Here is a 23,103-nt window from a genome sequence, read left to right on the forward strand (position 1 = left end):
AGTGGGAGCCAGGCCCAAGTGGCGATATGAGGCAGAAGCATTAGCAAGGTCATCTCCACCTATAGGAGTTGCCAAATGGTGTGCCACCTTTTTATTAAATTACTCTGGATTTAGAGAAAGATGTTAAAAGTTTATTTTTCACTTGGTTAGACTATAATAAATTTAGTTTAATCCTTTATCCAAGTGTGAGCAAACAAAGTTTGCACCTGAAGGTATCTTCAAGACTGGGGTAAGGTAGTACAACACCAGGCAACTCGTTGCCTAGTAAGGCAACCAGTGCAAACCTTCAACCTACCCTCATAGAGAGTATTCCACAGACATGTCACCATCTTCGTCAGTCGTCTCTGAATCTTTTGAACCACCTCCTGGTCACCAAGAAACGCAGGTGGCCAAATCTGTGAGCAGTAGTTAAGATGTAGCCAAATCATAGTCTTATAAAGAGAGATAACTTCCCAGAAACAAAAAAAAAAGATAAAAAGTGGTGAAATTTTTCTGAGCAATAAATACAAAATGTTATATTCAGGCAAGGACAATCAAGGAAAATAAAGAGTAGTCATAGTATTCAACACTAAATACGAGGCTAATCTTCGTGAATGGCAGGCAGTCTCAAGTAGAGTAATGTGGGCAAATATCAGAATGGGGAACTGAACAATGAGACCTATTTATGACTATGGTCCCACAAAGAAGATTCTACTAAGATAGAAGTCGAGAAATTTTTGAGGCTATAGAGAAAACAACTGACACAATGAAAAAGGAAAAGTTGGTCCTTGTTGGGGATCTAAATAGCAGAGTAAGAAATGATTGTCAGACATACAAAAATATTTTGGAAAATTTGGAGAAAAGAGCAAAAGCTAATAATAATGGCAAATACCTGTTGGATTTCTGCAGGACATGGACTAATTATTATTAACACAATGTTCCAACATAAAAATGTGCACAAATTCACATGGAGAGAAGAGGCAAGGAATAAGAACTCATTGACTATGTTATTGCTGATAGTGATGTTTTCTCCCTGGTGCAGGACACCAGAGTGTACATAGGATTTGAAATCGGAAGTGATCACCATTTAGTCTTGAGTAGGATACAATTGAATTTCATATTGAAAAGAAGAACATGTAAGAAAGTTTTAAAGCAAATATAAGTTGAGCAGCTCTCAGATGTGAACTGTAAACTATAATACACAAAGATTATTGAAGAAAAAATGAAAGAGTTTGAAAATAGGAACCAAACCTTGGAGATTCAGTGGCAAGCTCTGAAGAAAACACTGATTGATTCAGCCAGAGAGGCATGCAGTGAGGTTGTCTGTAAGGATAAAAAAATTAGAACTCCATGGTGGACACAGGTTAAAGAGGCAGTGAAGGAAAAGAAGAAACATATCAAAAGTTCCTGGCAAATAAGTCAGCTGGTGCTCTAAGAGAATACAGAGACAAATGAAAGAAAGCTAAACACTGTGTAAAACTAGCTAAACAAAGGTGATGGGAAGACTTTGCTAAGAACACAGAAAATAAATATCAAGAAGGTGGCAAGATATTCTGGAGGTTGTTGAAGAAGCTCAGAAATGGAGGAAGGAGTGCTATAAAAGGAATTGTATATGATAAAAGATACATGAAAACTGAAAAAAAAAAGAGATATCCTTGAAGCATAGAGTAATTACTTTGAAAAATTGCATAATGAAAAAAGCAGTGATAGCACAGCGGTAAAAACACTCAATAGGTACGCAGTCAGGAATACATATGAATACTTGAAGTAGAAAAAAAGCCATCAAAGGTCTGAAATGTGGAAAGGCAGCAGAAGTAGATGTTCGATAAGAAGTGGTCAAGTATGGAGGTATCAAAGTCTTACAGTGGCTGCACTGCATAGTTCAGAAGGCTAAGACAGAGGGACAAATTCCAGATGATTGCAGTAGAGCTCTCATAGTACCCATATATAAAAAGGCAAATAAAACTGAATGTGAGATTACAGAAGTATTTCCCTACTGAGTGTTCCTGGCAAGATTTATGCAAGTATACTTGAGAAATGATTGAGAAGGATTGTGGAAGGGGAGCTTGATGAAGAACAAGCTGGGTCCAGCTCAAAGAGAGGCTGTCAGGATCAGATTTTTACTTTATGACAAATAGTTGAGAAATCATGGGAATATAACAAAGATCTGTATTTAAGTTTTGCAGATCTAGAAAAGGCATATTAAAATGTGCCAACAGAGGAAGCTCATGATGCTACAGTTATATGGTGTCAATGGGGGCATTACATCAAGAAATACTTAGTCTTTATTTGAGTTTTAAGTCAGCAATTAGAATTGAAGGAAGTACAGGAAGATGGTTTAATGTTAAATCTGGTGTCAAACAAGGATGTACATCAGTCCTGAAGATACTTCAAGTGCAAACTTTGTTTGCTTATACTTGGATAAAGGATTAAACTAAATTTATTAAGGATGTACATTATCCCCGCTGTTATTCATTATCTAAATGGATCACATTATGAAGGAAAGTGGTATTAAACATAATATCAAAATTGGAGATGTTAAAGTCAGCTCTTTGCTTTATGCAGACAATGTTATACCTCTAAATAAATCTGCTACAAGTCTGCAAGATTCCCTGACTAAATTGAATAACTATTGTAACAGTATGGTAGGATGGTCAGCAATAACAAGACAAAGACAATGAACATAGAAAGCAGAAGTATTGAAAATATCAACTGCATTATGAATGGAGAACCTATAGAACAAGTAAAACATTTCAACTACTTAGACACGATTTTTAGTGAAGATGGTAAATTAAATATAGAAATAGACAACAGAATCAGCAAAGCTGGTATGGTGGGAAGTCAATTGAATGAATTCATATGGAATAAGAGAGAATTTAGTCGGAACACTAAATTAGCTGTATACAAGACAGTGTTCAAACCAGTTTTAACTTACGGATCTGAGAGCTGGGTCAGAAGTAAAACACTTGACCAAAGACTAGAGACCGCAGATATGAGAGTCCTGAGAAAGATTAAGGGCATGAACAGATGTTATCAATGGAAATAGCATATTAAAAATGAAGATATTTGGGATAGAACTTGACACTGTCAGCATCCAGGAATGCGTTAGTAGAACTAATCTCAGGTGGTATGGCCACTTAAACAATGGGATGGGCAAGGAAAGATTAGCAAAACAAGTGTTCTCTGCCAAGTTTGCAGGAAAACAACCCATATAAAGACCAAGATATAGGTGGATTGATATGGTAAAAAGTGCCTTAGAAGACAGAAATATAAGATCTGATAATGTTGGAGTCTTGACAGGTAACAGACTGATTTGGATGAAAATTGCAGATAGGAAGTTAGTAATGATATCAATTTTTCATGTAATACTATCATATTCTGTACACCCATTGATGATGAACTAAGTGTCCTGAGCTGAAATATCCAGAGGTACATCATAACTGTTAGCATCAATCTTTTATCCATATTATCTCAAAAGAAGCATTTCACCACATCTAGATTTTCTTTCTACTTAACTGTTTAGAGCACTGAATAGAAAAAGCTCTCTTTAAATTACATAAAAAATTTCCTGAATCGTTTTCATACAAAAATCTTTACATTAGAGCTCAGGCACTAATGTTCTCTGTTCCATTTCCAATTTTGATATTTGCACATATCACTTTACTTATATCTGGTTCCTTTTGAAAAAGTTTATTTTCATTTAGTGAAAATTTAGTTATACTAAAGTTTTCCTCCTTTCCCTGATCTGAGCTGCCTGAGGTAAATCATCTAATTATCATTCAGAAGGTTATTTCTCAATTTAAGCCTTCTTAGGCCTGTAAGTCAGCCTGTGTACCTCACTTTTTGATGATAACGTCCTCCTGCTGAAAAGACTTGGATCGAAACTAAATTTAACATAAGAGGAATCAGCCAGGAGCATACAAAAGTACAGCAATTTTTGACTGGCAACTTATTTCCTTCAGACAGAAAGACAAGATAAGACAATGCAGACAGAATTACTGTCTTCGCACTGATTTGGTTTACACGAAGCAAAGTTGCTTTACTGTAGAAGGCCAAGAAACCTGTCATGGCCACTGGGCTCAACAAGTTCAAGTATTAATAAAATCAACAACGACACCATCATAATTCACTCATTAAAGAGCGACTTGAAAATAAAGATTAGAAAATGAGAAGCATTGATGAATTCATTAAAGCAGAAAAATTATGTTGAAATATTCTTCAATATTAGATCAAAAATCAGAGAGAACTGATAAATGACTGGTAAACTCAGTAGGTTCATGCTAACCATTATTCACACACAATGCCCCATGATACTGCTCCTTAAACTCATTCATTGACAATGCATCAGAACCTCTAGTAATCCATTCCACTCATTTCATCACCCAGCAAGCAAAAAATCCAGACTTCAAATCCCTTCTCTACACTAACATGATTTTATCCCAAGAAGCAAAGATAAGCAATGTGCAGAAACAGAAATTCTAATTTACTGGATTAAATTGAATGGTGGTCATCTGATCGACATTCAAATGACCCTTTGGATTACTTTGCCCATATCTGTAAATTATGTCTTTAGATCTTAAACTCTGTTCACAAAGGTCTCTAAATTTCCACATGTCGGTTTCTTACAGTATAGCCATTAGTGGGCAATTCACTATTTGTGATGTAGAGTAATGTCACCAGTTTATGCATTGTTTGTGCATGAAGTGCAGAAGTTGGAGCTTGCCACACTGAGCTGGTAATCAACATCCTTTGGCGAAATTGCTGGTCCATTTAAAGCATCATGGAGAATATATATGGGCATCACCTTTATGAACTAACGTTCTCCCCAGTTCAGCAATAAAGTTTTCTGCACAACCAATCAGATGTGTTAATTTTGACACTGTTCGCTAAAGAGACAAATGATATTGGTGATTCTATGTTTTCTGATTGATTGTTGACAGAGTAGTAAGTAGTTTCAATTTTTGTTTACACATTGTGTCAAAAAGTGAAAACTCAAAGGTACAAATTAGAATATTTCATGTGATATGGATAAAAGAAGTTATTAATTATTATTTTACCAGCTAATGGATCTCGGTTTAATCCTAATTTATTAACAATATATTGTGGAATATCTGTAGTCACTCCTTGAAGCACTTTTGCTTGTCCTTCAGCAGCTTCCAGTAGGTGATAAAATTCTTCCGGATCAAATTCCTTAAAGAAAAATTAAATTCATAAAATGCATAAGCTTGGCAGAATGAGGCAATGCATACAGTTCTGTTATATTTTTCAAAGGTGGCAGTAGAGAAAAGGAGAATGCTATATAAAATATTTGAATGAAATTTATGTACATAGGTAAGTGGGGAGGGAGTTATATAAAGATACAATTAAAATCAAACTGAGTTTTCAGGTTAAAAAAAAATAAATAAATAAATCCAGCCTATTAACTCAAAAACCAAGGCATAATGCTTTTAAGCATAATCTTTTAATAAGTTTTGAAAAAAATATTCATCTAAAACATGAATATCATGAGTGCTGTTGGTACCAAACATTTAATCCAATTTTTGTGACTTTGTAAGTTCTGTTAAGCTCTGAGTGACCTAACTAATGAATAAAAATGTGTAAGTATGTCATCATCATCAAATTCCTGCTATGTACCCTCAATGGATGTACAGCATATGATAGTACTACATGAAAAAAAAATTACATCATTATTAATTTCCTATCTACAATTTTCCTCCAAATCAGTCTGTTACTTGTCAAGACTCCAACATTATCAGATCTTATATTTCTATCGTCTAAGGCACTTTGTACTGTATCAATCCACCTATATCTTGGTCTTCCTCTGGGTCGTTTTGCTGCCAACATGGCAGAGAACACTTGTTTTGCTAATTTTTCCTCGCCCATTCTGTTTAAGTGACAATACAACCTGAGATTAGCTCTGCTAACGCATTCCTGGATGCTGACATTGTCAAGTTCTTTCCTAATATCCTCATTTTTAATATGATATTGCCATTGATGCCATCTGTTCACACCTATAACCTTTCTCAGGACTCTCATATCTGTGGTCTCTAGTCTTTGATCAAGTGTTTTACTTCTGACCCAGCTCTCAGATCCATAAGTTAAAACTGGTTTGAACACTATCTTGTATACAGCTAATTTAGTGTTCCGACTAATTTCTTTCTCATTCCATATGAATTTATTCAATTGACTTCCCACCATACCAGCTTTGCTGATTCTGTTGTCTATTTCTATATTTAATTTACCATCTTGAGTAAAAATCGTGCCTAAATAGCTGAAATGTTTTACTTGTTCCACAGGTTCTCCATTCACAACGCATTTGACATTTTCAATGATTCTGCCTATTTTCATTGTCTTTGTCTTTTTATTGCTGACCTTCATACCATATCTATTACAACAGCTATTCAATTTAGTCAGAGAATCTTGCAGACTTGTAGCGGATTTATTTAGAAGTATAACATCATCCGCATAAAGCAAAGAGCTGACATTAACATCTCCAAGTTTGATATCATGTTTAATACCACTTTCCTTCATAATGTGATCCATATAGATAATGAATAACAGAGGGAATAATGTACATCCTTGTCTCACACCAGATTTAACATTAAACCATCTTCCTGTACTTCCTTCAATTCTATCTGCTGACGTACAACTCAAATAAAGACTAAGTACTGCTTGATATAATGCCCCATTGACACCATATAACCGTAGCATATTGAATAGCCTCTCTCTTGGCACCTTGTCATATGCCTTTTCCAAATCGACAAAACTTAAATACATATCTTTGTTATATTCCCATGCTTTCTCGACTATTTGTCGTAATGTGAAGATCTGATCCTGACAGTCTCTGTTTTGCCTGAATCCAGCTTGTTCTTCACCAAGCTTTTCTTCCACAATTCTTCTCAACCGTTTCTCAAGTATACTTGTATAGATGATCTTGCCAGGAACACTAAGTAGGGAAATACCTCTGTAATTCTCACATGCAGTTTTATTTCCCTTTTTATATATGGGTACTATGAGAGCTTTACTCCAATCATCGAGAATTCGTCCCTCTGTCCCGGCCTTCTGAACTATGCAGTGCAGCCGCTGTAAGACTCTCACACCACCATACTTCAGCATTTCTGGTTGAATATCATCTACTCCTACTGCCTTTCCACATTTCAAGCATGGATATGTATTCCTGACCGCAAACCTGGTCAGTGTTTTTTACTACTGTGCTGTCATCACTGCTTGTTTCATTTAGCAGTTTTTCAAAGTAATTACTCCATACTTCAAAGATATCTTTTTCTCCCGTTTTCATGTCACCTTTATCATCTCTAACTCCTTTTACAGCACACTTTCCCCCATTCCTAAGCTTCTTCAACAACCTCCAGAATATTTTGCCACCTTCTTGATATTTATTTTCTATATTCTTGCCAAAGTCCTCGCATGACTTTTGTTTAGCTAGTTTTACACAGTGTTTAGCATTCTTGCATTTGTCTCTATATTCTCTAAGAGCACAAGCTGACTTATTTGACAGGAACTTTTGATATGCTTTCTTCTTTTCCTTCACTGCCTCTAACTTCCTGTGTCCACCAGGGAGTTCTGATTTTTCTATCCTTGCAGACAACCTCACCACATGCCACTCTGGCTGAATCAATCAGTGTTTTCTTGAAGGCTTGCCACTGAATCTCCACGGTTTGGTTCCTGTTCTCAAACTCTTTCATTTTTTCTTCAATAATCTTTGTGTATTTTAGTCTACAGTTCACATCTGAGAATTGCTCAACTTTTATTCGCTTTAAAACTTTCTTACATGTTATTCTTCTCAATATGAAATTCAATTTTATCCTGCTCAAGACTAAATAGTGATCACTTCCAATTTCAAATCCTCTGTACACTCTGGTGTCCTGCACCAGGGAGAAAACATCACTATCAACAATAACATAGTCAATGAGACTTTTCTTATTCCTAGCCTCTTCTCTCCATGTGAATTTGTGCACATTTTTATGTTGGAACATGGTGTTAGTAATAACCAGTCCATGTCCTGAGCAGAAATCCAACAGATATTTGCCATTATTATTAGCTTTGCTCTTTTCTCCAAATTTTCCCAAAATATTTTTGTATGTCTCACAGTCATTTCCTACTCTGCTATTTAGATCCCCAACAAGGATCAACTTTTCATTTTTCATTGTGTCAGTTGCTTTTTCTAAAGCATCAAAAAATTCCTCCACTTCTACCTTAGTAGAACCTTCTGTGGGACCATAGGCACAAATAAGTCTCATTGTCCAGTTCCCCATTCTCATATTTGCCCACATTACTCTACTCGAGACTGACTGCCATTCAAGAAGATTACCCTCGTATTTTGTGTTGAATACTATGGCTACTCCTTCTTTTCCTTGATTGTCATTGCCGGAATATAACATTTTGTATTTATTGCTCAGATAGATCTCACAAGTTTTGGTCTTTTTTGTTTCAGTCACCCCTATTATGTCGATCTGGTACTATCTAATTCCTCAGCTAGCTCCATTTCTTTGCCATTCAGGATTCTTACATTGATAGTGCCGATCTTTAACTCTAGGGATGTTGGGTTGGGGTTTGTTTTTAGATTTGTTCCAGTAGCTGACTTTTCGCTGTTTGCCCTGGTTCCCTGGCGAAAACAATGGGGGCCTTGTTTAACCGGGCAATGCCCCAGCCGGCATAAAATTTTGTCATGTTGTACCATCATTTTTTTTATTTTGGTTTAACCAATAAGAATACAATTTGGTCAGCTAAATCCCAAATTGCCAGCCCATCCTCGTTCATTCAGTATCCAAGTAGATACCCAACAGGGTGCACCACGAGAAGGTGAGGATTGGACATTAGGTCAGAAGCCCTGGTCGGTTCCCCGCATTCCTTTAAAGGCTATGTGGAGGTCTCCTCTCAGTTATGCAGCTTTGACTCTTAAGCACCCCGTTGACAAAGTATTAATTACATTTTCCATCAGCCCATTCATATTCCACTTATTAACTATACAGAAGCACAGTAAAGATTACTATCGCTCTGATCTTGAATTAGTCATTCAAAGTGAAAAACAACATTTTTATAGCTGACAAATGCAAAACATCACCTCTTCATGGAATATGAATAAAACATTGCATCTGCCATTGTATATCAAAATATTGAAGGAATGAAATCATCATGTACAATGATGTTGTTAGCTAAATACATTAATTTAGCTAACATTTGCAAAAAGTTTTTGCAAATGAGTGCTTATCATTATGTGAGCCAAAAGTGTGCCCTTTTTTCCAAACTTTCCCAGAATATTTCTGAACTTGATTTCATACTCTGTTGTTTAGGTCTCCCACAACAGTAACCAGCTTTCAGCTACCCTCTGTAATGACTCAAAATCCCTTAATATCTTCCCTAAAAAGAATCTTTTGTGCATCTATAGGTTAAATAAGTCTCACTGTTCAATATCCCCTTTTGGAATTTGCCAACATTACTCTACTTGAAATCTGCCAGACATTCAAGAAGTATATTTTTGTGTTTAGTTTTGAATATTGCAGCTTATTCTTTTGGATCCAAATATTAAATATAACATCCTATAGTTACTTTTTAAGTGTTACCTCACAATAATGGATATTTATTATTCACTAACAGTTTGGTATGTCTGCCAAGTGAGGAAGAACTTTCTTCAACTGTTATGAATATTTGTGTTTGGGTTTAATGGTGAAACGAAACCGTGGTCATAATCAGCCAAAAACATATGTAAAAAATAAGGGACTTATACAGGTCTAAAAACTATATATAAAAAGTCTAAATAATAATAAAAAAAAATCATAAATAAAGCATTTCTTAGAAGTATACTATTTAATAAATAAGACAACATAAAATCAGTGTAGAAAAACAAATGTAAAAGATGCATATAAAACAGATGTAGAAAGTATAAAAAATATTAAGATTCATAAAATGTATGTAAATCCAAGGTTTTTTAAAAACATATTTACAATATCTTAAATTAAAAAGTATATACTTTATACAAGGTGGGTAAAAATTAGTAATCTATAAACACTTAAAAACCAGATTAACAGTCGAGTCTGACAAAATCTGCCTTAGTGTGTAGAGCTCAGACAGATTATAAAAGTGACTAAAATAATGACTGCACCTCTTGGAGAAATAAGGGCACTCCATTAAAATATAAGTGATGGTCAGATGTAGGCATGTCATCATCTCTAGGAAGGAAGGAGTAGGTGCAATTACTATGATCTATGTGAAGTCAAGCAAGAACAGCTTCCACTGTTGAAACTCTGTACAGGCTAGACTACCATAATTTAATTTCAGGCTTAATTTGGTAGAGATTATTATTACTCTCTCTGTTCCAAGATAGCTGCCACTGGAACAGGAGGTTTTATCTGATCTGTGTATGGTAAGGCTGATGGTGGATGTCTGAGAAACATTTCCCTTAATCTCAACATGGTTTGGAATCCAAGAAGCATATATCAAAGTGTAGCTTCCGTAACTGAAAAAGAGGTGGTGTTGAATTTGAGAGAGAGAGACTGCCAGATGGTGCTGTAATTCTAGACTTCTTATTGCCTGAAGAGAACTGTGCTATTCTGAATATATTATGCACTTTTGGTAGAGGTGGAATATGATGTATTTTAATGAAAGCTCTATCTGCTGTAAAGTTGTTACACTCTAGTGGGATTTGTGCAGATGTATAATGTGTGAAAATATGACAGAAGATCACACTAGGTACTCAGATTTTGAATTGTCTGTGTAGACAAGCACAAAATCAGAGTATTCAGTTCTATAATTTCAAAGAGCTGCTGGTAGACAATAGCAGAGGTGGAAAATTTTGGTAGCTTGATGAAAGAAAAGCTGCATGCTGCCATGTATGATTGTATGGTAGAAGTTTGGTAGTGTGAGTTATGTTGTCTACTGCTATTTCTAGAGCTTGTAGGAGAGTTTTATCCACAAACTAAAGGGGTTTTATGTGGAGTGTTGTAGAGATTCTCCCATTGTGGCCAAAAGATAGTTGTATATGTGAGGTATTCTGACAGGGATTTTATTTTAGTTACATAGAGCAAAGACAGCTGTTGCTGTAGAACAACAAAGGTAGTTTGTTTGCCTCGACATACAGACTATGAATAGGTGACATGCAAAATGCTCCAGTTGCAATTCTGGTGGATTGATGGTGAATCAGGTCTAGCCATTGCAGCATACTCTTCAGAAAGAAGACCAGACGTGGGACCCGTAGTCAAGTTTTGATCATATCAATGCCCTGTACAAATGAAGCAAAGAACATCTGTCAGCACCATAGTGGGTGGAAGATAGGGTTCATAGAATGTTCATTACTTTATGGCACTTGTCTCCTAACTGACATATATAAAAAGAGGAAACTAAGTTTACAATTAAATATCAGTTCCAAGAACCAGGCTTCCAGTTCAACTAGGATTAATGATTGTTCTTAGGAAGAGTTCTATATCTTTGCATGCTTGTGGCCAAAGTGCACACAAACTGTCTTCTAGTAGGAGAGATGGTCAATGGCTTACTGCTTCCTATGACCCTCAGATGAATGACAGAAGATGGTAAAAATCTTCCACATATAGGACATTACTTACTGTTGGAAACAGTAAGGAAATCATATCTTCCAGAGATGTAGTAGTTCTGTGAAGGCAGGATTGACATCTTTGTCAATGTCCTGCCTGAAACTTTTTTTTACAGTGCCCTCCTCCATATAAGAGGGTTTAGCAGATGTTGTTGCTACCAATGTGGTATACCTGCCTGTTCACCTCCGGTGATGCATTGCTCCATTTTTATTTTTTTGTATCTCCTTTTCGTCCTTTCACCTTTAGCATGCTCATACTGCACCATAGCAAAGGTTACAGTAGTATACCTCTGACTATTTATTAATACCAGGTATTAATAAATAGTCAGAGAGAAATTAGTAAGTCATATTTATGTACAAAATCAAGTTAAGCAATGCAGTATCTATATATAAATAAAATTTATAATTGAATCTGTTTGCATAAATTAATTGTTTGTGAAAAATTAAAAATGTTATGCAATTTGTCTGAGTCAAGTCGGATAACATTTGCCTGAATGTATATGGTTTGACTAGATAGGTGAAACTTCATTCCTCTCTGATGTGAAGTGCTGGTACCCCACTAAATCATAATGAATAGTGACATGCATGTTGCTTTGTTAACATGTACATGGATCATTAGCCCTCAGTAAATACGAATGCATAACATGACTGCAACCAATGCAAAGCCTCACAAGAACAACTTCCTCTCTTCTGTTTCTAAGTTGACGACACTGCTAATGCTTAATATGTAATTTGTTTGTCAGTATTTCCTGCCACAATAACCGCCATTGAGCAATTAGCTCTGATCTTATAAATTGTCTATAGTCTGTATATGGTACTGTCAAACAGTAAGTAAAGAAAGTATGAGCTGATCTAGCAGATGAAGACGCATTTCCTTTAATTCCAGTATGGTTGGGAATCCAGCACAACTGAACATCGAAATTAAGGGTCTTCATTTTGTAGAACAGGTGTAACACCTCACACAGCACTGAATGTGGATAATACACAGGAGCAAAAGATAGCCTGTAAAGAACTCAGTGAGTCTGTATCAATTACACAGTTTTGATAGTAGTTTTCTTTTATATGCACAAGTGCAAACTGAATGGCATGCAAATCTGCTTTATAATTACTGCAATTGAGTGAGATCTGGTTGGCGAGAGTAATGTTAGAAAACAGATCAGCACAGCCAACAGAAATCTCTGATCTTGAATAATCTGTATAGATCATCAAGAAATTAGAGTGGGCTGCTCTGTGTGCATTAAATAATTGAAGGTAGAAAGATGGACAAAGTGAGAGACTGCAGGATGGGGTGCAAACTTGTCATGGAGGCTGTTATGTTTGGTGCAGGCTATGTTGTCAACATTCATGGCAACAGCTTGCACAATCTCTTTTACATGCATACCAGAGGACTTATGGCAGTCTGAAATGTGTGATTATTGAGCTTCCCAATACAGAGAAAAAGAGTAGTCCATGTAGGATGCTCTTGAAGAGACTTTATTTTAAGGGAAAAATTAAGAGAACTCTTTCCGTCTAAGTGACAAAGCCAGTTCATTTGCTTCAACATAAAGACTTTGAGTGGGTGATGTGTGTGAAAGACACCAGTAACTATCTGTATACCCTAATGATGGATGGGATCCAACCATTGCAGGTTATTCTGCTTTGCAGAGCCATAAACTTGATACCCATAATCTAGCTTCAAACATATAAGTGCACAATAAAGATGAAGCAAGGGTGATCAATCTGCATCCTATTCAGTAGAACAGTGTTTCTCAAAGTGTGGTACGCGTACCACACTTTGTTGTTAGTCGTTGGGGGGGGGTACATGGCAATTTTTGGCTATTCATAATTAAAGGAGTCATTATATTTTTCAGCAAACAGTGCAATTAGAGACAACCGGAATAAAACGACAGCACTAACTAATGAATCACATCCCCTCTCCAACAGAAACTGCTTGGTCTATACAGAAAAGTATAGACCAAGAAAAACCATATGTTGCCGGTGGAACATATGGTTTTGCTTGACACCACCCCCATCGTTAACGTGTTAAAACTAAAAAATATATAGTGAATGTGTTTCAGATTTCAGATATTATGGAATTCGGTTGAAGGGAATTAGCATTTCAACTCAACTGTTGAAATGCTAATTTGTCTTTGGTTCGTGCGATCTTTTGTTAATACCGCACCAATCACGTACAGTTCTTCGCTGCTCTAATTATCTCAAGTCTTGTAAATTACTGGTAATTTTTGCTTGAAATAATGGGAAAGAAGATGAAGCTATTTGGGTAGATGACTTTGATGATGCACACAAAGAAACAGTTCTCGATGTCAAAAGTAGTGAGAGCAAGTAGGAGCCTCTTGGTAAGTCGCACCATTTTCAGTTTTTTTCTAAAAACTTTAGTTTCTGAAAATTATCGCACGTATCTCACAACACGATTTTTTAGCTTTAATTTTGGGAAAAAAGTTAGTTATATTCAAGTAAATACGGTATTATTTTTAGCTTTCAAATTCTTACGTATGGATCATTGGTTAAAGATTGGATTTATAAAACCCGCAAAAGAGAGCAATATAGCAAATACAAATAGCTGTAAGCAACAAGAAAGCGATATTGCATCTAGATCAAATGAAATTGATAAGAGTGTGTCATCTGACATCTCTAGAGAACCAAAATTTAAAAATAAATCATATTTTTTGTTTACATGAACATATAAATTCAAATAAAATAGATATTTAATTTTAATTAATATTTAAATTAATTTATTAATTTAAATTAATTTTTTAAATTACTGATTTTATTTTTTAATTAATTAATTAGGGGGTACTTGGTAATAAAGAAAATTTAAGAAGGAGGTACGTAGATATCTGAAGTTTGAGAAACACTGCAGTAGGATAGAGTAGCAGGAGATTCAATGTTCTCTTGCACTTTTCTCTTAGTTGACAAATGTGCTCAGGAAATTAAGTTTTCTGTCAAACATGAGTCTCAAGGATTTGACTTCTGTTGCTATTGGAATAACAGTTTGTCCCATTCTCAATTCATGATCTGGTTGAAGAGTGTTTTCAACAGAAGTGTACAGACATGTTTTTTCTGATGAAAATCTGAAACCATTACTAAGAACCCATACAGAGATATGAATTTATTGTCATGAGAGTGACAATAAATTGTTAAGTCATGAGCATATAATGCATTACCTACAGTGGGAGGAAGTTGTTCGGTGATTGAGTTAACTCTGATAGCAAAAAGTGTCAAACTTAATACAGCCTAGGGAAGCAGCCTTGTGGAAAGGAGTATGCTATTTCAGGAAGGACTTCCTGAAATAGCATAGGTCAGGAAGCCCTTCCACACAATCACACTTGAAAATATCAACACAGAGCATGCCATTTCCCTTGATAATAGACAAATACCTGGGGATATCCAGGGAATGAGATGGGTCATTATCCACCTACATCTGGACATGCAGAAGCTCTCAGCAAGGTGGGACCCTAAATATTGAAATGTCGACCAAAAGAGAGAATGTGTGCTGTTATTTCGAAGGATTTTGGGTCATTTTGAGAAATCAGGTGCAAATTTTTTTGGTTTGCATTGTTATGACTGGTGATGAAACATGGCTTCATCACTATGGCCCAGAGACCAAACAACAATCAACAGAGCGGAGACACAAAGGTTCTCCACAGCCAAAAAAGTTCCAAGCCCAAAAGTCAGCAAAGAAGGTTTTTACCAAGTACTTAAAACACGTGTCCGCGCGGTTAGCCTAGTGGCTTTGCGCTTCGCAACCATATGCCTGGGGAAGGAGTGTCCTAGGTTCGATTCCCGTCGGAGACGTGAGGAGCTGAAGGATCTTCCTCAGCCATAGCCAAGTTAGCCGGTCTTGGGCGCGGGCAGTAGGGTTTTTTCCGCCAGTTTATCTGGTGTTTTTCATCCCGCAAGCAGGCAAACCGGCCCCGTGAACACACATGGATACAACCAAGAATACCTTGAGGCATAGGAGTGACCACTCTATCCTCGTATTTTGGTTACGAAATCCAAGCATGCTTGGAAGGTTGTGGGCCTTAAAGGCCTGTTAAAGCCATTGGGATAGATAGATAGACTTAAAACACGTGAAACTGTTTCAGCAGAGGTCTATTCAACTGAAGGGATTGGAGGTGGTACTGAAATAAAAATGCCACAGGAAACTGAGCAGAGGCGTGATGCTTTTTGCAGGACAATGCACCTGCTCACACTGCTTATGAAACCCAACAGACAATACACAACTTGGGCTTCTGATTACTTCATCTTCCCAAATTCAGAGAAACACTTGAAAGGAACAAAATTTACCACAGATGAAGTCATATCTGCAGCTGAGGACTAGTTTGTGCAACAAGGGAAAGAATTTTTTCTTAGAGGACTGCAAATGATGTAGCAGCATTGTAACAAGTGTATAACACTTGTGTGGGGGGGGGGATATATAGAATACTGTGTAAGTTGCACAGTTCTACCTCAATTCCTTCATGATGATTATCACAACTTTTCAGCATATCCTCATACAACATGACAGTATTTCATGCCAGATGGGGCGTCATCTGGTTAAATAAGGATCTGTTTGTTTTCATCAGGGAAAACAGCAAGTAGTCAGCTACTGGAACAAATCTAAACTCAGCACCAGTATAATTCAAGATTGCCACCATCAACATAAGAAGTATCAATGGAAAAGAGTTGGAATAGCAGAGGTCTATTCACGCTCCCAGCACATTCTTTTAGAAATGTGCTGGGAGCGTGATTCTTCTTCTGGGGTTGTCACCGTATAGATATTTTTTGATGTTTTGAGGATATCCATTTATACTGTAGTGATCCCTTTCATCAAGTCAATTTCTTATCAAATAGCCAGAATACTAAGAGCCTACAACATCAGAGTGGGTCTTCAAACCAACCACTAGCATCAGACAAGTTTTACGGTCCCCAAAAGATAAGGTGCCTTTCTACAAATATCCAAGAGTATATTACATTCCTTGCTCCTATGGTCTTGTCTACGTCGGACAAACTTCACGGAGTTTAGAAATCAGACAAAAAGAACATGTTGGTGATGTAAACCATAACAAAAGTATCTCTTCCAGCTTAGCACATCATTTCTGTACATCTAACCACACGATAGAGTGGCAAAACAGCTCCATGCCATATCTGGATGACGACTACAGACATCATTTATTCAAGGAAGCCACAATAGTGTTAATAACCAGTGGAAACCTTGACAGAAATCAGGATGCAATCCTAAACAGTTCGTGGAAAAACCTGATCCTCTCTCTAAATCAATCTGAACTACAGCTAGCCAGTAATCACATTACATGTTTACAACAAACACGCATGCGTGATAATGAATAAGAACAACGTCTTCTCTGTCACGTGAACGTGTAATCTTAGCTATTAGTCGGTTTACAATGTTTTTTATGTTCCTTTCAATTTGCATTTACTAGTTTTTATGTCTCCGTAAACGCCTTGAAAAAAATCAGACAGTTTGCTGGCAAAACTGGTAGGCTCTAATGTAGTTTGTTTTTTGTAATGGTCAGTATTAAATAAGTTTGTATTTTAATTATATAAATGACCAAATATGTTTAGTTTTGACTATGTTATTGTTGACAGCAATGTTTTCCCACAGGATCAGAACAAAAGAGTGTACATAGAATTTGAAATTGGAAATGATCACCATTTAGTGTTGAACAAGATAAAACAGAATTTCATATTGAAAAGAAGAGAATGTAAGAAAGTTTTAAAATAAATCAGCAGCTTCCAGAGGTGAACTTTAGACTCAAAAACACAAACATTATTCAAGAAAACATGAAAGAGATTGACAAGAATAAAACTTCAAGATTCAGACAGTGAGGCATGTAATGAGGTTGTATGAAAGGACAGAACAATAATTACTCCCTAGTGGACTCAGGAAGTTAAAGAGGAAGTCAAGGTTAAGAAACATATCAAATGTTCGTGGCAAATAAGTCAGTTTGTGCTTTTAGAATACAGAGAGAAATGTAAGAAAGCTAAGCACTGTGTGCAACCAGCTAAACAAATGTCATGGGAAGATTTTGGTAAAAACATAGAAAATAAGTTGGAAGTTTATTTTTCACTTGGTTAGACTATAATAAATTTAGTTTAATCCTTTATCCAAGTGTAAGCAAACAAAGTTTGTGCCTGAAAATATCTTCAGGACTGAGGTAAGGTAGTGCAACACCAGGGGAAACTCAAAGCAAAGGTAGATCAAGCTCTCATCACTCCTTGTCTCAGTATGTCCCATAATGCAAAGCACATCTCCTTGCAGACATGTATACTGCTATGCATTAAGGGAAGGGCAGTTTCCCTTAATGCATAGCAGTATTATGCCCACTGGATTATATCCATATATCTACTGGATTATGCCATATATCCACTGGATATATGGTATAATCCAGGGATCTAGTCAAAGGTTGAATTCCAGATGATTGCAGTATAGCTCTCATAGTAACCATCTATAAAAATGGAAATAACATTGGTTACAAAAATTACAGACGAATTTCTCTACTGGAGAGGAACAAGCTGCACTCAGGACATAGAAGATGTTAGAATCAAATTTTCATTTTGAGATAAACAGTTGAGAATCATGGGAATATAAGAAGTTCTGTATATAAGTTTTGTAGATCTGGAAAAGGCATATGGCAAGTAACTAAGAGAAAATTTTTTTTTATGATATAAATGAGATATTACAGCATGTAACACTTAATGCATATATGAGTTGTATGTCAGAAATTAGAATTAAAGAAGTTAGAGGGAGATGGTTTGATATGAATTCAGGTATGAGACAAGGGTACTCATTATCACCACTGTTATTCATCATTTGAAGGAAAGTTCAATTAAACCTGATGTCAAAATTAGAGATGATAATCTCAGATAATTATGCCAGATGATTTTATACTCTTAAATAAATCCAGTATAAATCTGTAGGGCACTCTTCGACTAAATTGAGTAACTGATGTAATAAACTCTGGAGTCCTAGGTTGTAAATTGGAATCTCTGGGGATTAATGTTTCTCAAATTTTGGGAAGTTTCTTGACCATACTCATTTAAATTTGGTTGATTTCTGAGTGTCGCTGCAGATTCCAAAAACATTTCTTTCTTTCTTTCTTCCAGAAGATCCTGTGAGTAGTATCCAATACATGGTCTGCAAGACCAGATTGACCATAGTCATGATTGCAAATGTAGGTTTTGTGTTCAATGAAATTGGTGAAGGCTGATCTACCTGTCTGTCCATAGCATGACAACTTGCAGGAATAGGATACTTTATAAACTCCAAGCATTGAGAAAGGATGGAGCTACCTTTGGTAGAACAGATAAGGATAACAAGTTTCTAGTTTAGCTTAAAAGCTGTGTGGAGACTGTATGTCTTCAATGGCCTAGCAATTTTTTGTAATGTACCCTGGATGTAAGGGGATGGTGATGGCATTTCTGAAATTCTCCTGAAAGGAAGGCTGCAGATTTGGGAGGGGAATGATTTATTATTATTATTATTTTTAAATTCTGTACAAACTGTAGCCCTTGGCTAGGAAGGTAGATGTGTATGTGATTGAGTTCTTTCTTCCAGGTCCTTCTTCCAAACTGAACATACAATGTTACACTACCCATGAAGGTTTGTTCCCAGTGTTCTACTACGAAGGTATTTGTTCCAGGTATAAGCATTTAAGCACAATAAACACACACAATCACAATCCACATAACTCTTCTTCTTTTCACAAATCTAAGCCAGGTGGCATGATTCAGTCTCATCCCTGCATTTCATCAGTCTGTCCCTGTTCTGTAATCATTTGGTGCTTGTAATCCATTATCTTCCTGGGTATTCTATCATATGCAGTTAGTTCTAGATGCTCTTTCCATTTGGTTCTGTATTTTTCTATTGTTATCATTACTAGTGTTTGGTTTATTTCTTTCAGTAAGTCATCATTTCTCTTTCCTAGTCTTACATAACTTGCTGTTCTCATATATTTCAATTATGCTTCACTGCCATATAATAATGTTGGTTTTGATAAAATATACATTTTTAGTCTTTTTTTTTTTTGGTGACTATTGCTGGCCTGAATGTTTTGTTTATTATTTCATTTCCTTTGGAGAATTTGATAATTTGGTAAAAAATGGCTAAATCTTCATTTAATTTATAGCCTAAATAATTAAAACTGTTGACTTGCTGAATTATTTTATATTGTCCATTGCTATTTCTTAGATGGGCAATTTTTTTCTTCGAATGCCATAGTTTTAGTTTCTTTTCTTGACTGATTGACATATTATACTGTTTTATTACTAAATTCAGTTTATATACAGTTTTTTGTATATTGTCCTCAGTTTTTCCAAATATTATGTGGTCATCTGCAAAGAGTAAGATATCAAAGATAAAATTATTTTCTAACAGGATTCCATCTTTGTTGATTAACTTTTGTTCTTTGATTATTTCATTTATATATATTACAAATAACACTGGAGATAGCCGGCATCCTTGTCTAAGTCCTGTCCTCTTGTTACTTCAAATGTTTGGTACTATTTTCACCTCTTTTTATGCTTATTACTGTTTTCTCATATAGACGATAGAGTAGTTTTAATATATTTATAGGGAGGTGGTTTTTTTAGTATATCAAAGATTTTATATCTATTTATCTTGTCAGTAGCTTTCTTATAATCTATGAATGCTAGATGCATTTCTAAGTTGAAATTATCTTCTTTTCCCAATTAGTAGTTTGGGGTGAATATAGGGTTTATGTAGGATCTTCCTGCATAGATCCTCTATTCATCACCATTCTGTCCATTTATAATTTTTTTTTTTTTAATATAGGATTGATTCTGTTCTACTACATTTAGGCATTCCTATGCTTAATAAACTTATTTCTCTGTAGCTGTCATAATTATTCTTAATTCCTTATGTAAAAATGGAAATCACACGCACATGGTTCCAGTCGCTGGGTATTCTTAGTGTCACACATTTTGATTATTAAAGTAAGAAATTTTTGGTTAAATTTATTTCCTGAACATTTTATACTGTCTATTGGAATGTTATCTTCTTCTGGTGTTTCTGATAGTTTATTTCCTTGTTAGAGTTCATAATAATAATCTATCCATTGTTGGTTATCATTCTCTCCCCATAATATCTACTGTTTCTTTTGCTTCTTTCAGTAAGAACTTCATTGTTTATAGATTTTTGATTGTGGTTTATACATTTATATTTCTAATTGACTAATATAATCATCCTAATTTTTCCTGTGAAGTTTCTTGTTTCTCTTTTTGCTATTACTCTTATCGTCTATTTCATCTTCTAGATGTTTACATAACTCATTAACCTGAGTTGATATTTGACATAGACTGCATTTATAATTCAGGTTAATGAGTTATGTAAAAACCTATATGAAATAGAATATAAGAAGATAAGAGTAATCGCAAAAAGAGAAACAAGAAACTTCACAGGAAAAATTAGGATGAATATATTAGTCAATTAGAAATATAAATGCATAAACCACAATCAAAAATCTATAAACAATAAAGTTCTTACTGAAAGAAGCAAAAGAAACAGTAGATATTATGGGGAGAGAATGATAACCAACAATGGATAGATTATTATTATGAACTCTGGTAAGGAAATAAACAATCAGAAACACAAGGAGATGACAACCGTTGCATGATTTGTAACCAACATGTCCATACAGACACTTTGGCTGTACTCATATTTTGGGATAGAGTGAGTACATCAAGCAATTAGAATGGCACAGCAGATGGCAACTGAGGACTTGCTACAATGATAACTTAATATAAGAGTTCAATAACTGTTTCATAGAAGTACATGCAAGTTAATTGCTCTAAGTTTGCACCTTTATTTATTGGTTGTAAGGATACCAGAAAATAAATAACTTACAACAAAATCTATAGACCTGGATTTTGTGTTGGTATGATCAAATTTTCTGTTGAAGTGAAATGCATCAGTACATACTAAGAAGTATGGAATATTACATGAAATTAACAAAAATGTATTTCTATGATAAGCATAATATAAGCCATCAGACATACCAAACACTCCAATAAACGAGCTGGACGAGAAATTACAACAAGAAGCTTCTTAATAAGCGGTTTCAAATACTGAACTGCTGCTAGTGACTTTTCTTGGCACTAAAAAAAAATTAATTGTTGTCATTTGTAATGTAATAAAGACGGAATTCTTATACTATACAAACAAAAATTCTCTAAGAAATCAATTTTTGATTTTGAAAAAATAAAATAAAAACAATAAAGCGAAATATGTTATTCCACCCCCTTCCATTAAAACTAAACTCCTAATTCATTAACTACTACCTGTTATTACCCATGTAGAAATACTTGTACCAATGCCAGGGAGAAGGCAATCTTTTTCGATGATTGAATGAGTTATATGATCAAAATTTAAAGTAAAAGTGCCAAAAACATTATACATTATAATTTAGAATTATAATAAATATATTCATATAATCATGTTTTTCAGTGTACTGGTGCTCTCTCTCCACCCCCCAAAAATGGCCTCCATATCCCCCTGAAATCTGGCTATGCACGACAGAAGTATACATCATAAGAATTGCAAACATGTACCTTGTTAAGTATGAATGACAATGCTTCCTACCATGAATGATACTCAAGTATTTTTCAGAGTCAATTTGGCAAAGCCTAAGAATAATTGAATCCAATCAAATAATTGACACAATTTCATAACACGCATAACCATATATATCTGACCATATATGAAAGGACAGCTGTTTTATTAATTACCTCAGTTTCCCAATGTTTATCCATTTTGTTTTACAGCAAGCCTATGCTTTACCTTCAACGATAAAGCCTGTTTTAATCCTACATGTTTCACGCATAAAAATCTCTCTCTCTCTCAAAAATGAACAAACCTACGCTTTGCCTTTCTTCTTCTTGGTAAGAAGAAAGGCAAAGCATAGGTTTAATTCCATATATTTTGATAAAATATATGGAATTAAACTAACAGAAAATTTGCAATACTCTACTAAAAGAAAACAACAATTCATTACAGTTTGACAGATGTCAATTTATATGATTTAAAAAAAAGGAAAAAAAAGTGGAAAACAGTAATTGCAAAACACTCTTTTTGAACTTGGGCTTCCTAGTAGAGTTCTCTATATGTTTTCACTTAACAAAACAGCTTACAGCCAAACAAGGAGAAGTAGCTATCTCTCATAAGACTATCCCAAAGAACAAAAACAGTTTTGTAATTGACGATTGTTTGCATTATGATGTTGATGCTATATAATCCCCTGTTTCCTTACATTCATATGCTCCTACAAAAAGATAAATTAATCAGATTCCAAATGCTGCATAAAGGATATACACCATCACAGTCATTCATGACAGATATCCTACTCTTGATAGAAACCCAAAGTGTAGCTACAACAAACACAGCCAGCTCTCACTGTCCAAAATACATACTGCAAATTCCTTTTGACACAAGGGTAGCATCTGGACATTTGTGAGATCCACTAATGCTTGTTAGAGAATGTCTAATTTAAAATCTTCTGTTTTAATGTTTCTTTGTTCCATTCAGTAACATTCACTGTAACATTTAC

At 35.2% G+C, this 23,103-nt stretch overlaps 1 protein-coding gene across 7 annotated transcripts in view; it reads right to left on the bottom strand.

The window, feature by feature from the left end:
* dop (microtubule-associated serine/threonine (MAST) protein kinase dop) overlaps positions 1-23,103 on the bottom strand; it is a 677,535-nt gene that overhangs the window by 282,669 nt on the left and 371,763 nt on the right. For all 7 annotated transcript variants that reach the window (XM_090390876.1, XM_090390874.1, XM_090390878.1 and 4 more), the window contains 2 exons: positions 21,557-21,655; positions 5,037-5,169 (listed from right to left, as the gene is read on the bottom strand). In XM_090390876.1, coding sequence (XP_090247002.1) covers positions 5,037-5,169; positions 21,557-21,655 — 232 coding nt within the window. The remainder of the gene's footprint in view (positions 1-5,036; positions 5,170-21,556; positions 21,656-23,103) is intronic.

The sequence above is a fragment of the Typopeltis vanoorti genome, chromosome 3 (assembly GCF_054136105.1).
Source record: "Typopeltis vanoorti isolate ZY-2024b chromosome 3, IOZ_Tvanoo_1.0, whole genome shotgun sequence".
In the NCBI taxonomy this organism is placed as follows: Eukaryota; Metazoa; Arthropoda; class Arachnida; order Uropygi; family Thelyphonidae; genus Typopeltis; species Typopeltis vanoorti.